General features: G+C 38.1%; 2 protein-coding genes across 3 annotated transcripts in view; both read right to left on the bottom strand.

Moving 5' to 3' along the window:
- st3gal4 (ST3 beta-galactoside alpha-2,3-sialyltransferase 4) overlaps positions 1–14,563 on the bottom strand; it is a 53,639-nt gene extending 39,076 nt beyond the window's left edge. The window contains exon 1 of one of the 2 annotated variants that reach the window (XM_056234257.1): positions 14,232–14,563. The gene's annotated coding sequence lies outside the window, so the exon portion shown is untranslated. The remainder of the gene's footprint in view (positions 1–14,231) is intronic. The other variant, XM_056234258.1, reaches the window with a different exon arrangement.
- On the bottom strand, positions 8,651–11,693 carry LOC130069999 (E3 SUMO-protein ligase ZBED1-like). Its single transcript, XM_056234238.1, has 2 exons — positions 11,441–11,693; positions 8,651–10,680 (listed from the first exon to the last, which is right to left on the bottom strand). The coding sequence occupies exons 1-2, from the start codon at positions 11,669–11,671 to the stop codon at positions 8,989–8,991; spliced, it is 1,923 nt and encodes a 640-aa protein (XP_056090213.1). The 5' UTR covers positions 11,672–11,693; the 3' UTR covers positions 8,651–8,988.
- Positions 14,564–15,793: the final 1,230 nt, after the last annotated feature.

The following is a 15,793-nucleotide window of genomic DNA, read 5'->3' as shown; positions in this document are numbered from 1 at the left end:
TCCACCACACACAGACAACATTTAGCAGTCAGAGCAAAGTCCTTGTGTCCCGGCATGCTCAGCGTTAAAGACTTTCTCTGAAACATGTGATTCTAAGTGAGAATCAATTAATACATTTGACATTAACAAGCAAACATAGCCATGAATATGCAAATGAGTCCCCGCCTCGGGGTCTTATTCCCCAGCTCGGACTGCTGTGATTGAGAAACGCTAGTAAACGCTGCACAATAGCAAGTGGAAATATTGGTTTAATTCAGCCATACACTGTATGTTTGAACCAGAAACTGTTTCAGAAGAAGAAGAGGAAGAGCTAATTACACAGGGTCGTCTGCAAGTCGATATTTCAGAATGATAATGCATGTATGTTTTCGTCTCTACAAAGTCGGACACATTACAGTAATGATATGATTAGCCTTTAGCTTGACTATGTTATACAGCTAATAATGTGTTGCGAATGTTATGCAAACCATGTTCCATTCTCCATTTCAGTTCTGGTGTTGACTTATGAATTTGCACATTGTTTGTCTTGAAGCACATTTAAAAACCCACATATAAACAATATTAAAAACTTGATTTCCACCAACATTTAACAACAGGTTCTTAGGATTCGCATCTTAGTTAATGTTTCTTCATAATTCTCATTTGAAATGTCATATGCAGATAATGCACCGGACAGATGTCTTTTTCCAGTAATAAACAAACACTGTTAAGTTGTTTTGATTGATACTGTGAAGCAGCTTTGATACAATCTGTATTGTGAAAAGCGCTATATAAATATATTTGACTTGACTTGACTTGACAGTAGGGCTGTCAAACGATTAATCGCGATTAATCCCTTCCAAAATAAAAGTTTGTGTTTACATAATATATGTGTGTGTACTCTGTATAATTATTTTGTATATAAATGCACACATGTATATATTTAAGAAAAGTATGTTATTTATATATAAAATGTTTATATTTATATAAAATATACATTATATATAGGCTACATTCAGTCTATATACAGTATATACATGCAAATATTTCTTAAATACACATGCATGTGTGGGTATTTATGTATTAAAAATAATTATACACAGTACACACACATATATTATGCAAACACAAACTTTTATTTTGGATGCGATTAATCGCGATTAATCGTTTGACAGCCCTACTTGACAGATGTTCTCCCAACATTTTAAGATGTTTAAAATAATAACCGCTCCTACGCACCCAAGTTTTAGCATCAATCCCATCCCCAAATCATGTGATTACACCTAACCCTATCACCTCTCTGGATCGCTCAAGCCTTCCGTTCTGTTCTGCACACTTCCAATGTAAAAAACACAGAGGTGCATTCAAGGTGCTTCTAATGAGCTCCACATGCCTCAGGGCCGGGAGCCCACGATCCACACACAGCCTCTCAAACAATGGTGGCCTGTGTGGCAAATGGAAAAAGGGGTGGTGGTAGGTTAGTGGTAAAGGCATGGGCTGGCAAAGGCAAACCATATTTTGTCTGACACCAGGTAAGAGCACTGCCTCAGTAGCTGTATAATATTGATATCATGGTTTGTGTGTGTGTGTGTGTGTGTGTGTGTGTGTGTGTGTGTGTGTGTGTGTGTGTGTGTGTGTGTGTGTGTGTGTGTGTGTGTGTGTGTGTGTGTGTGTGTGTGTGTGTGTGTGTGTGTGTGTGTGTGTGTGTGTGTGTGTGTGTGTGTGTGTATTCATGGCACTATCATTTAATGGTAAAAAGTGCAAAGCTTATGAAGTTCTCATGTGAGAGTCGAGGCATGAAAGCCTTGCAATGCAATGTACCCGCACTTCAAAGAGTAATAATAAGCTTGATTAAAAAAAAGGCAAAACATTCTGGCAAGGGTCTCTTAAAGTGCCCCTATTATGCTATTTTAAAGACTCCTGATGTTGTTTTGGAGTCTCCTACAACAGGTTTACATGCATCAAAGGTCCAAAAACTGTTTCATTTTCTCATAACATTGCACAATACCATTTTTCAATGATTCTCAAACGCCTCTGGGTCTCTCTAAATTCCTCCTTTGCGGTTAAGAGTCGATTATTTCTTTTGGGATACAATAACTTTATTCATTGTGCACTTTCGCCTTTACAACTTTGCAGGACGTTTACATTCGACAAACAGCTATATTACACTCTGCATGAAAGGGAATATTTGAAAAACCATAATAGGGGTCCTTTAAAATTATGAAATGACATTATCCCAGTAACGTTAATAGAACGTTTGTTCAAAATTATCTGGTCTTTAATAATGTTGTGTTGACTAATGTTCTTTAGCACAAACACATTATTTACACATTGTTTTTCTGAAATGTTTTGGACGTTCATCTAACTATTTTTTAGTTACTACTTGTTTCAGAATGTTTAGAGGAGATTTAAAAAGTGTTTTCAGAATGATAATGTTAGTATTCGTCAATTCAATAATTCATACGCAGAATAAAGGGGCGGGGCTTGGTTGAGTTAGTTAGTAGTGTGTTAAACTTGTGGTTATGGGAAGGGGCGGGACATTTCCCAAACACACTCGAAGCGCTCGACCAATCACAACACACTGCTCCAGCCGACCAATCAGAGCACAGTGTGCTTTTCAGAAGGAGGGGCTTCATAGAGACAGGAACTAAACAGAGCGTTACTGACAGACTGGGAAGAGAGGAGCCACAACAGTGGAGAATATGAGGAAAATAATCAACATTCAATCGTGAAAACCTGTTCTAGTAGAGCACAAAAACAACATCAAGACTTTGTTAAAGGGCATAATAGGTCTTCTTTAAATGTCATATACCGGTAGTTCATATCGCAATCGCAATACACGACAAAATAATCACAGTGTAATATTTGATGCAGCCCTATATATATTAGGGGTGGAACGGTACATGTATTCGTATTGAACCGAAACGGTACGGGCGTCACGGTTCGGTGCACGAATTTACACGGAGAATACACGGTATAAAAATAAATAAAACTTGCGTGCAAATTAATTAATGTAATGCGGAACTACTGTTAGATACGCGGGTTCTTTAGGGACACATAATCTGTACCATCGGCTTAGCTCTGAACGCGCGTTCACTTCAAACGTTGGCTTTATACGCGCGTCCTATTCGCTTTGGACTAGCGTCGAACTAGACGCGATAGACGCGAATTTGACGCTCTATACACGTTTGGTGCGACCGCATAATGAACAGTGTGTGTGTGTGCGCGCGCGCGAGAGAGAGAGAGGGGCGCGGGCGCGATCGAACAGTGGAAACATAAAAAACATACTCCGTCATTTTGTTCATACAGATCATTAAACCTGCAAAGTGTTTACTTATATTTGTGTACACTCGCAATAAAACACAACATTGTGCTTTTGTCACACTGTAAACTCTTGTCAAACTGTAACCTACAACTGTCACCCAACCAAAATCACACACACACACTGTTTTAAAAGCAAAACATATTTATCCAACTCCATTTCAAAACACTCTGTGGGTCCCATCTTTTGGACATTCATCATATTGCATTGGTTTTCATTTCTTGTCCTAGGAGCGCTAATCTTACACATTCTACATTGATTAAAAAAGAAAATCGAATGTGTTTTTAATGTAGTATTATTTTATACAGAAATCAATTATTTAAAATTCAGATGAGAATAATGTTACATTGTTAATTAATAATGTTAATTAAAATTAAGGAAAACAAATATATTGATCTGAAATATAGCAAATTAATTTTAAACTAATTCAGGTACAATTACCAAACATATCGCAAGGTCTTTTTGTCTTTTTATTAATTAAATTAATAACATAATTATATAAGACTATTGTCAGTGCACTACAAATAAACTGGTTCTATGCCTTTATTAATAAAACTTATTTAAAAAATACAATGCCTTCTGCATTTTTGTTTTGCCTTTCCCTCCATTGTACCGAAATCGTACCAAACCGTGATGTCTGAACCGAGGTATGAACCGAACCGTGACTTCTGTGTACCGTTCCACCCCTAATATATACATATATAAATGATTTTAAAATAAAAAAATTATAGTGATATAGCAAGTAATCGTAAAAACAAACAATTAATTAGCAATTTGTGTCATTTAGTCGCATCTGACTTGATTTTAACATGCCTTAAAGGGACAGTTCATCCAATAATTAAAATTCTGTCATAATTTACTGATCCAAACCACTACATTTACTGTTCCAAACCTGTATGAGTTTCATTCTTCTGCTGAATGTGAATGTGAACAGAATGTGGGTAACCAAAGAGTTGACGGTAGCTATACGAGTCATTACACACTATGGGCCCTATTTTAACGATCTGAAACGCAAGTATCAAGCGCGAAGCGCAAGTAACTTTGTGGGCGGGTCTTGGGCGCTGTTGCTATTTTACCGGCGGGATAAATGACTCTTGCGCCCGACGCAAGTTTAAAAGAGGTTGGTCTGAAGTAGCTTCATTATTCATAGGTGTGGTTTGGGCGTAACGTTAAATAAACCAATCAGAGCGTCATCTCACATTCCCTTTAAGAGCAGGCGCGCATGTTGCATGGCGGATTGCTATTATAACGGCGGGTTTACCAGGCGCGCGCCAGGAGCGGTTCACAGCCGAGGAGACCGACGTTCTTGTCAGGACCGTGAAAGACTAAGACAGAGAAGTGACGTTGTATGGGGATGGAGAAACCCACCCAAATCAGCGTCGGTTAAACAGGCGTGGGAGGAAAAAAACTAAAAAAAATTACATCTTCATGGACACCACAAAGATTTCTATGAAGGTAAATCAGTAGCTAAACTCGAGAGCACGTAGATGTGAATTTGAGAACTTGTACAATAAATATTCGTACTTGTATGTGAACATTTACACTCACAGCTCCGATGTGAAAACCTGTAAAATAAAAATCTGAAGTTGAATGTTGAGATTTGCACTCGCAGACTATAGTCACAAACCTGTATTCTGAATTTGAAGCTGCAGACAAGCAGTCACAAATGTGTAAAATGCCATTCCCAGAAATACAATGACAGTCACAAACATGTAAAATATATTTGCGCTTCTTCTAACATTCAAATTCGCAGTACAACCTCAAATTGGCACTTGCAACTTCTCAAATCTGTCACTGCAAGTTCAAATTTCGTGCCTTGACTTTTGCTACTCTTTTCGCGATATATGAGGTGCAAAACTGATTTGTGCACTTGTAATAACTCAGTGGCGGTGAGAGCGGAAGGTGGGCGGGAGCAGGGACGTTCGAAGGAGCCGTTTTATTGGTTGGTGCCTAGCCAATGAAATGGGACTTCTATTGTACGCGATGATGTCACGAAACCCGCCTCCTAGTGGATGTTCTGAACCACTAACATGGCTTAATGCATTAGACTAATTTATAAGACATAAATGATATTATCAAACTTAGTAAACACAATAATGCATACTACAAAAAAGCAGATGAGCACAGAATATGAACGCAACACGTTAACTTAAGACAGTGGTATTAAAAGACCAAACTCAGGAAACACCATAAATAAAGCATACAGAAAAGCAATTGAGCAGAAAATGAACACTTGAACAATTGTACGTTAAGCATTTTCCTCTCATAGAAAACCAAGAAAACGCTTAATGAGGCTTAATGGACCAACAGTTATATATAAAAAAATAAAAATAAATCGTTATACATTAATAAAACACAGGCAGCTGGTTTATTTGCACTGAACACAAATTTGCTTTCTTTCGTCATATTCTGTGCTCATCTGCTTTTCTGTAGTATGCATTATTAGTATGGTGTTAATATCACTAAGTTTGATAATATCATTTATGTCTTATAAATTAGTCTAATGCATTAAGCCATGTTAGCGTTTCAGAACATCCACTAGGAGGCGGGTTTCGTGACATCATCGCGTACAATAGAAGTCCCATTTCATTGGCTAGGCGCCAACCAATAAAACGGCTCCTTCGAACGTCCCTGCTCCCGCCCCCCTTCCGCTCTCACCGCCTCTGTGTTACAAGTGCACAAATCAGTTTTGCACCTCATATATCGCGAAAAGAGTAGCAAAAGTCAAGGCGCGAAATTTGAACTTGCAGTGACAGATTTGAGAAGTTGCAAGTGCCAATTTGAGGTTGTACTGCGAATTTGAATGTTAGAAGAAGCGCAAATATATTTTACATGTTTGTGACTGTCATTGTATTTCTGGGAATGGCATTTTACACATTTGTGACTGCTTGTCTGCAGCTTCAAATTCAGAATACAGGTTTGTGACTATAGTCTGCGAGTGCAAATCTCAACATTCAACTTCAGATTTTTATTTTACAGGTTTTCACATCGGAGCTGTGAGTGTAAATGTTCACATACAAGTACGAATATTTATTGTACAAGTTCTCAAATTCACATCTACGTGCTCTCGAGTTTAGCTACTGATTTACCTTCATAGATTTGCCTCATGTGTTCATATTTTTCCTTGTTATAATGTATGATTTGCAAAAATAAAAACTGCTGCATCTGTGTTGATGAGAGAATCAAAGTGTATGCGCGTTGTGCACCCGCTACATTACGGCCAAGCATGCGCGCTTAAAATAGCATTATGAACAACGCGCAACGCGCCACTGACTTTAGACTAGGCTTTTTCTGGTCAGTGGCGCAATTGTTTTCTGGAACTGCAAAATAGCACCAGGAAAAGTTTGCGCTGAAACACGCCTCCTTTTTAGTAGAAAGCTGACTAAAAGTAACTAAGAAATGGGAAGAAAGGCAAGTTGAACTGTCACAAACTAAATTTGTGTTCTGAGAAAAAACCTAAACTGCCACATGATTATCTCTTACACCATGCACAGCTTGGCCCTTTATCAGCAGGACGCTGGGTAAATGTTACATTGAACTATGTGCTTGGGATAAGGCCTAGACTTTTGACATTTGAAGAACTTGTGATTCTTCGTGAGCAAAACAAAACTATGTGGTCAATGTAAGCATAGCATTAAGTGAATGACTATTTGATAACTATTTCAAATCTCTCAATGTGTGTGATGATCACAATGGTAAAGGTTATTAAGTTTTAAAGTAAGGCGTAGATCTGGAACTCTGTTCTCTTGTAAACATTTTTATCCACATGAAACACATAAAAATCTGCACTTTTGATCCGGTTTGCAAACATTACAACACTTTACAGAGACAGACGTCATCTGAGCAATAACAAGGATCTGAAAGCGTTCAAAGGAGGAGCAACCTCAAAAATCCTGTCTCAAATCCTCACCGCAAATACTTTACTGTGCAATACATTGAAATGCCTTTAAGATCTTGAGTGATCATTATGTAACATTTACATGTTCTGTAAATCTTAGCCAGAAGCAAGACTGATGAAATCAGGCACAAAAGAGAAGAAGCCTTGTGTAAGAAGCATTGTGCAAGTGCAACTTCTCAAGTAAAAAAGAAAAAATGCTTATTTAAACAAATGTTTTGACAAGTAACAAACTCTATAAAGTTTTGTTTGCTATCCAACTTATTTTGCAAAAGGACGTTAACTTTTTTTAGTGAATGTGCGAGACTTCTAAATAATTAGCTGTAATAAGTAAATAACTGGACAAATATCAAAGTGCAGTAAACGCCACGGTAAAACTATTTGTGCTACAAACCAATGAGATGATGAATACAATACTGTAATTCATTCAAATAATATGATAAGAAATACCAGTTTGCAATATTAAAGGGATAGTTCACCCAAAAATTAAAATTAGCCCATGATTTACTCACCCTGAAGCCATCATATGACATTCTTCTTTCAGACGAATACAATCGGAGTTATATAAAAAAATGTCCTGGCTCCTCCAGGGATGAGACGGTATGAAAATTTCATATCGCGATTATAGTGACCAAAGTTATTGTGATTATCAATATTATCACGGTTTTGTTAAAACGAGATGAAAGTGTTCAAAAAGAACTGATGCTCACACTGAAAACATTTCAATAAGTTTTATATAAAAAAATCAAACAACAAAACAAAACAAGCAGTTCTATGCACTTTTTAAAGGGGTCATATAATGCCATTTTTGTACAAGCTAATATGATTCTTTAGGGTCTAAATTAAAAGTTTGTAATATACTTTAATTAAAAATTCTCATTAGTATTGTAAGAAAACACTTATTTTACCTGGTCAAAAACAGCTCTGTTTTCAGCACGCCGTTTCAGTGCATATGACTTTAAATGATAATGAGCTTTGCTCACCCCGCCTCTCTGTTCTGCGCATACACCGTTTGTAACACAATAACACAATAACCATAACGCGTTGTTCATTATAAACGTGGGATTATGAATTATATTGAGAACGTTGTACATAGAAAACATGCTGTAATGTACCGTGAGTGTAAACCTTAGACGCATTCATTGTGAAGCGTGCAGCTAGCGATTTGCAAAGATTAATATAAATATTAATATAAAGATTAATAAAACGTTACACTCACTTTAGTTCTTCTGAAGGTTCAGCAGGAAGACGAATATCTGGTACCGATCCTTTATTCAGGAGCAGCTTCTTAGCAAAACCAGCTCATACTGACCCTCATTTATAAATAGGGATGGGACGGTATGAAAATTTCATATCACGATTATAGTGACCAAAGTTATCACGATTATCAGTATTATCACGGTTTTGTTTAAATGAGATGGAAATGTTCAAAAAGAACTGATGCTCACACTGAAAACATTTCAACAAGTTTAATATTTGAAAATCAACAAACAAAAAATACAATTAGCAGCTATATGCACCTTTTTAAGCATAAATATTATATTAACATTAACATGGTGCCCTGAGAGTGAGAGGTATACGTTTTCCTAGTGCAGGTTTTAATGAACAGTACCTTAAATAAGAACATCAAATGCACACATAAAAACAACACAAGTAAAGCAATGTGCATGTAATAACAATACAACCATATGTAAACAAATCAAATGAACATCAATGATTGTATGTCCGTTCTCTTCTTCTAAAGAAAAAAGTGCAGCTGACCTAACATCCTGTATCATATATGCATCTTTGTTCACTTGAGATTGAAATGCAAAAATGTCAGCATGTTTACTTTGTCTGGTTTAAGTAATGCTCTTTGAGGAGAGACAATATGCCCACTGGCACTGAACACTCTCTCTGATGGCACGCTGGTTGCTGGGATGCACAGAAGCTTCCTGGCAACCCTGGCAAGGTGAGGCAGCTCTGATGCATGGCCCTTCCACCACACCAGTGGATCCTCTTCTGCTGGAATTGGGGGCAGAGACAGGTAGACTTTGATTTCTTGTTTCACACTGTCTTCTAGAGTGGTTGGAATCTGACCCTCTTCACCTCTTTGCTGCCTTGTCACTGAAGAAATCTTTCTCAGCAACCCGGCAAGGCCTTTCCCCTCCGATGCTGCTGGTGGAGTGCTGGTAGAGATGCTGCTGCTGGTGGAGGTGCTTTGTGGTTCTTCCCTGACTTGTGCAGCCAGCTTCACAGCTTCCTGGACACAGTCAGTTTCAATTTTTGAAGCCTCAGGCTCATCTAAAGAGCTCCGTTTGAAGCGGGGGTCAATGAAACAAGCCATGTTCATGACTCTCTTTGCCTTATCTGGGTATCTATTTTTGAGGTCTTCTCTCATTAACTTTTTCATCTCCTTGGTCAGGGATGTATCTGTGTCCTTTTCCACCAGAACATCAGAATTAATGTGGTCCAGGACAGGCTTGATTGCTGAGAGTGTTACTCGTGTTTCTGAGGCAAGTGCATCTGTTAACTTGCTCAGAGGTTCGAGGAGCTGGCACAGTTGCTCCATGACAGTTATGTCGGTATCCTTGGGCATTAGATGCCATGTTCCTCTTTCTCCAGCCAGTGTTGCACAGACTGGTTGCTGTTGACTAAGGAACCGCTCAACCATCTTGTGTGTAGATCCCCATCGAGTCACCACATCATGAATTAGAGCCTTCTGTGGCATGTTGAGGGCAGCTTGTTTTTGCCTCAGTTCTCGCCTTCTCTTCCAGCTCCGTGAGAAGCCCTGGACCAGATGACGGCAGGCCTTGACTGCTGTTTCAACTCTCTGTATTTTCAAAGCCTTTGAGATGGCCAGGTTCAAATTATGGCCAAAGCACCCAAGCCACACTTCTGAAAACTCTTCAAAAGCCTTTATCATGTTCGTTGCGTTGTCTGTGGTTATGCAGACCAGGTCTTTTTTGTTGATCCCCCATTCTTCCAGCATGTTATCAAAAAACTCGCTGATGTTTTGAGCTGAGTGATCTTCTGGGAAGAACTGAGTTTCGAGGCAGTTTGATTCCAGTTGCCAGTCTGGAGTGAGGTAATGGATAGTGACGCTTATGTAGGGTTGACCACCACCACTTTCACTAGTCCAGAGGTCAGTAGTTGCAGCAAACCATGTTCCTTGAGCTAATTTTTTTAAAACATCAGCTTTGACCTGGTTGTACAGATTTGGTATTTCAGTTTTGGAAAAATATTTTCGTGATGGCACTTTGTAGTGTGGTACAGCAACTTTCATCAGCCTCAGAAAACCAGGCCTCTCCACAATTTGAAATGGCATCATGTCCTTTGCAATGAAATATGAAATAGCTGCAGTGAGGTCTCGTGCATTTTTTGATGTGGGTGCATAAGCAGTCTGCCTTTTAAATGCTTGTTCAAGTGTCTGTGTCACAGCTGTAGATGAGGAGGGAGTCGAGGGACCAGAAGCATCACTGGGTTTTCCTAATGCACGCCCACTCTGTAAACAAAGGAAAAACAAATGTATTATTATCATTAATAATGATAATAATATTCACTCACTTATGGATGTGTGTATGACTGAATATTATAATTATTAATATAAATAAAAAAGAAATCACTTTCTCTCTCACACACACACACACACTTTAAATGAACAAAATATGTTGGTTTGGTCAGGGTGACTAAACTACTGGAATTCTTATAATGACTATTGTCAATAGCAACGCATTATAACACAGCGCACATCCATGTCTCGGATCACCGCGGACGCGATCTCTGGTTTCATTCAAATGTGTATGTCTTGCGTTGATTGTATTGAAAATTAAATCAGATTAATTTAGTATTAATACTACTATAATATTGTTGTAGTGATCACATTTTCTTGACGATTGTTTTGGACACTGTAACTTGTATAATGGATTTATAAACCGGTAAGATTTCAAAACATTAAGTTAATCACAATTCAATATTTCATGTCCCTGAAATTATTTCTGTGGTAAAAATAAAAAATAAATAATAAAACTGTTTAAAAAGTGTACTATGAAAGAATACAATATATTATCCTTTAAATGTCACCCTTAATAGTTTGAATATGTTCGTTCTTCTTGGCTCGAATCCACTTGCTGTAAAACTTTTCTCTTCGCGGAAGCTTTGCAATAATTAAAAGTGAGATAATGAAATAATTCATCTCCAATCAATATTTTTTGTCTAATTATTTGCCCAAGTTAGTTGTGGTATTAAGGTAAAAGTTAACTTACCTTGCATTCGCTATATAACAGTGGGTGGTTGTCACGTAGATGACTTAGCAGATTTGACGTGTTTCCCCCTTTTGCAGCAACTTTCCTCTTGCAAGATTTGCAGACAGGGTGCCCATCCTCGATTAAATTGCCCTCGGGACTCTTGAAATAGCCAAAATACGACCACACCTCCGATTTTGTCCTCTTGGATGGCTGAAAAATCTCCCGAGCGCTGTCATTGCCTTCCGCCATGTCTTCTCGCGCAAACAAACGACATTGCATGCGCGCGCCTGCTCGCGCCTGCGTCAGACTGATTCTGGCTGGATAGGATTTACCGCGAGTTTTCAAAATCACGATAATCAAACACGGTTTTTATGATAATTAAATTTTAAACGATAATACTAACCGCCAGGACATTTTATCGTGGTTTATCGTGAAACCGGTAATCGTCCCATCCCTATTTATAAAGCAGTCTGGTGTGAAATGATTCGGCAAACATGAGAGCATTGACGTTGCTCGTGGGGAATATTCCCTTCGAAAACAAACTCAGCCACTGCGTCTTCAGCGGTTTGGATTTAGGAACATTAAAATGACTGCTGTGTTCGTTATTACACCCAAGAACAGAACGCCACAATCGCTTAGACGCCATTCTGCTCATAGACAGTGCTCCAGCATATCAACAATGACCGCGCCGGTCCGCGCGGACTATGATTGACAGGACGAGCGAGGGCGGGTCTGTGTTGAAACAGTGCTGTCAATCAACAATCGCGGGAGGGGCGTCCGTTTTATTGACGTCACAAAAACGAACGGCTCAATTTGAGGCAGGGGAAAACATATAAGGAGATTAAAACAAAAACACTGGATGGATTTTTATCATTATATGATGGTTGTGCACAGGCACCGCCAACACACATTTCAGTACAATCAACTTGTAAAAGTGCATGTACCATTATATGACCCCTTTAAAAAAAAATTCTATTCTGTGGCATTTCCTTCCTTATAATGACCGTCGTCAATAGCAACGCATTATAACACAGCGCACATCCATGTATCACAACGGACGCACTCTCCCATTTCATTCAAATACAACTTGCAACTTGGATATTTTTCTTACACGAACGCATCGCGTCCCTTCAGAAGGCCTTTATTAACCCCCGGAGCCGTTTCAAGCACTTTTATCATGGATAGATGCGCTTTGATGGACTTCCAAAAAAATATACCCTTGGAAAAGCTTGGAAGAGCCAGGACATTTTTTAATATAACTCTGATTATTCGTCTAAAAGAAGAAAGTCATACACACCTAGGATGGCTTCAGGGTGAGTAAATCATGGGCCAATTTTCATTTTTGGGTGAACTCTCCCTTTAAGCAACATAAAAGGCTGCTGTTGTACAGCTAAAACAACTGTGGATGACACCGGAGGTCACAAAAATTCACGTTACAACTGGTCTGTGCCCGTGGATACAGTAAGAATGACTCTGGGATGATGTCAAGGACTGCAGATAATATTATGCATTATTATAATGCTAAATAATACAAATACTAAACAAATCAACTTTATTTATGATTAAAAAAAGAGTTACAAACCTTATACTTAAAATGTCCCTGACATTTTGCATTTCTGTCAAACAAGCCTGTTTGCACATCACCATCTTTTACATTTGGCTTGCAAAATGTCAGATTAATTTTGACACTGGGCTCAATTTCAGCTGATTCACAGTTTGCTTTAACAGCGTACTGTACACATTAAATAAAATGAGTTTAGCAAAGAAGGAGTAGTGTACACTGCTAAAAGCTGAAGCTGGTCGTCTCCCAGCCTGGTTTTAGAGAGGTTCTGGACACCTAGCTAAACCAGATAAATAGCAGTTAGACCAGATGAACAGTTGCTTGGCCAGGCTGGGAGAGTAGACCAACATAACCCAGCAAAGACCAGAAAAACATCTTAGTGTGATTTTTACTGGTCTGTTAGCTGGTTTTAAAGGGGTTTGGAGACCTTTGTTTGCTGATAGGCCAGAAAAAGACTGGCTTGGCCAGTATGGCAGACCAACAAGACCAGTTAAGACCATATTAAACCTGCAAGAGTAGAATACTGTTCCATCGTTTATGAATAACTGCACAGGAAAAAATGAGTAATGCACTATTCTCATTAAAGTAACTAACTAGCTACTATTAAATAACTAACCAGAATTAACGAATTAGTCATGTATAACGCTCAATTGTTCGTTATTATCAGTCATATTTTTAATACCTCCTAGATGACTACTAAGAGCTACTAAATACAGGTTCATTGCTAATGTGAATAATGTATAATTAATTTTAAAGTGAAGATCATGGTAACCCACTAGTATTGACTCAAGACACAACTTCATCACCAACTAACGGGTAGATATTGCATCATCAACTGCCAACAACGCCTTTAAGATGTTCTTACCAGATAAATCTTAGTTCTACATGAAAAAAAAGAGATATAAGAGATCTTTGACAATGTTACTCTGTAACACTGGAAACAATGTGACATTCTAAGTATGTTCTATGATAACGTTCCATGTTACACTGGAAACAATGTAACAGTCTGGAGTTGCTGACAGACATTATGTCGAAAACAATGTTAAGAACTGCTCAAAAATCACTCATGTGTTATTTTTCAGTTTCAACTCGAGGCCACAGATGTATACTATGTCTCAAAACTTAGTGACCTGCCTACACAGACAGCATGTTCGGGTCACATCAACATGGAGTATAAAGGCAGCGCAGGAGATTTTGAGACATGGCTCAAAGAGCTAAACTTACTGGATGAGACGTAAATCAACTTACCAGCATGCACGTATCTAGATATAGATAAAAACACAATGATAGTCCGAAAAGTGAAAGTGGATTGTCCGGAGAGTCCCCCCTCTCCCCCCAGGTCGAGCTCGCTGTACTGTCACATCATACGGGGAAAGTTGAGATATGCAGTGCGCGCGCACGGACGTCTTTGCTCTTCAAATGGGAAGCGCCGTTAGATTCACTGATTTCAGCGTCACGTTGAAAACCCCAGAATGGAAACAATCGCTCTCAACAACATTAAAATCTAGCGGTCGCTGTTTTCGGGAGGCTCCTTCAGTGGGGTCACCATTCATCACTGTACTGCACAGAGTGTACCCTACCCAGTACCCACTGAAGACTGTCCGCCGGCGCATGCGCATTCGCGAACGACTGCTGGATGGATGTGTGAGAAACTTCAGTCGTTCATGTTATGGTCCTGAAAATGGTACTGGATAATATATATTCATTATATTTTCTGATGGACACGTTTGTTGTTTTATTAATCGTTTTGCTGCTTCATAAAATCTTACCCCGTTGTAAACTCACAAAAGGTCAACGTGTTCAAAGCATTATCTTTCAACCAGGGCAAAACATTTTAAATTGTGCTTTTAAATGGCAGCCAAGATACAAAAAAAATGACAAATAAGCAAGATTAGATGATAGATAGATAGATAGATAGATAGATAGATAGATAGATAGATAGATAGATAGATAGATAGATAGATAGATAGATAGATAGATAGATAGATAGATAGATAGATAGATAGTGCAAAAAAGCCCTGTAACAGCAAAGTGGCACACATATTTCTGTTAAAACCACAACTAACATATCTAGGCTACTGCAAAGTGTATACGCTCTTAAAAAAAGGGGAAATTATTCTCTAAATATGGAAGAAAAATTAGAATTTGTCCAACACACTTCCTTCGTTATGTTGCAACTAATCAATTTGATATCTTATAATTTGGACTCATAAGTAAAATGAGCTAAACAAAGTTCCAAAAGCAGTTAAGTTTTCATCGTTAAAGGCCTAAGATTAATATTAAAAACTGTAAATTTGTTTTTCTATGACAATAAGAGAGTTGAAGAGGGCTGTGAAAAAATATAAATTGTCCAAAAAAACCTGTCTGTAAATATCATTAAAATAAAATAAATTATCTTAAAAAAAGTTTAGAAAATAAACAAAATAGTATCAATATACTGGACATCACTAAAGAAATGTTCACATTTCCATTACTCACAAAAAAACAAATGCGATGAGAGAGGACTTACCGTGTTGATATATGAACTACTCTATAGCCTTCAAACCTTCAAAACTGAACAGAAGTGGGTGTATAGAAAAATATTGATTTCTTTAGTTAAAAATTTAATTGAGGTGAAAAGCAAAAAAAAAGGAGATACTATCCAGGGTGGTTTGGCAACAGTATTGCGCAAGTCATTACGTCAATAGCTGGAAAAACCAACTCCACTTTACAAATATTATCCGGAGACATTTCTTCCATGCTTTTGTTGGACACGACTATAATAAGTGGCTGTGGTTTGGTTTCACTTCAGATGGTAATATCACATCATC

The sequence above is a fragment of the Rhinichthys klamathensis genome, unplaced genomic scaffold, assembly GCF_029890125.1.
Source record: "Rhinichthys klamathensis goyatoka isolate OS25496 unplaced genomic scaffold, OSU_Roscu_1.1 h1tg000391l_1, whole genome shotgun sequence".
NCBI classification, from domain to species: domain Eukaryota; kingdom Metazoa; phylum Chordata; class Actinopteri; order Cypriniformes; family Leuciscidae; genus Rhinichthys; species Rhinichthys klamathensis.
This window is presented reverse-complemented; position numbering and strand designations above follow the sequence as displayed.

What these genes read in the sequence shown, in the direction of transcription:
- LOC130069999 (XM_056234238.1), bottom strand. Translation starts at nt 11,671, where the DNA reads ATGGCGGAAGGCAATGACAGCGCTCGGGAGATTTTTCAGCCATCCAAG. An exon ending in TGTTATATAGCGAATGCAAG is followed by an intron (nt 10,681 to 11,440) that starts GTAAGTTAACTT and finishes CTTTGTTTACAG; the next exon opens with AGTGGGCGTGCATTAGGAAA.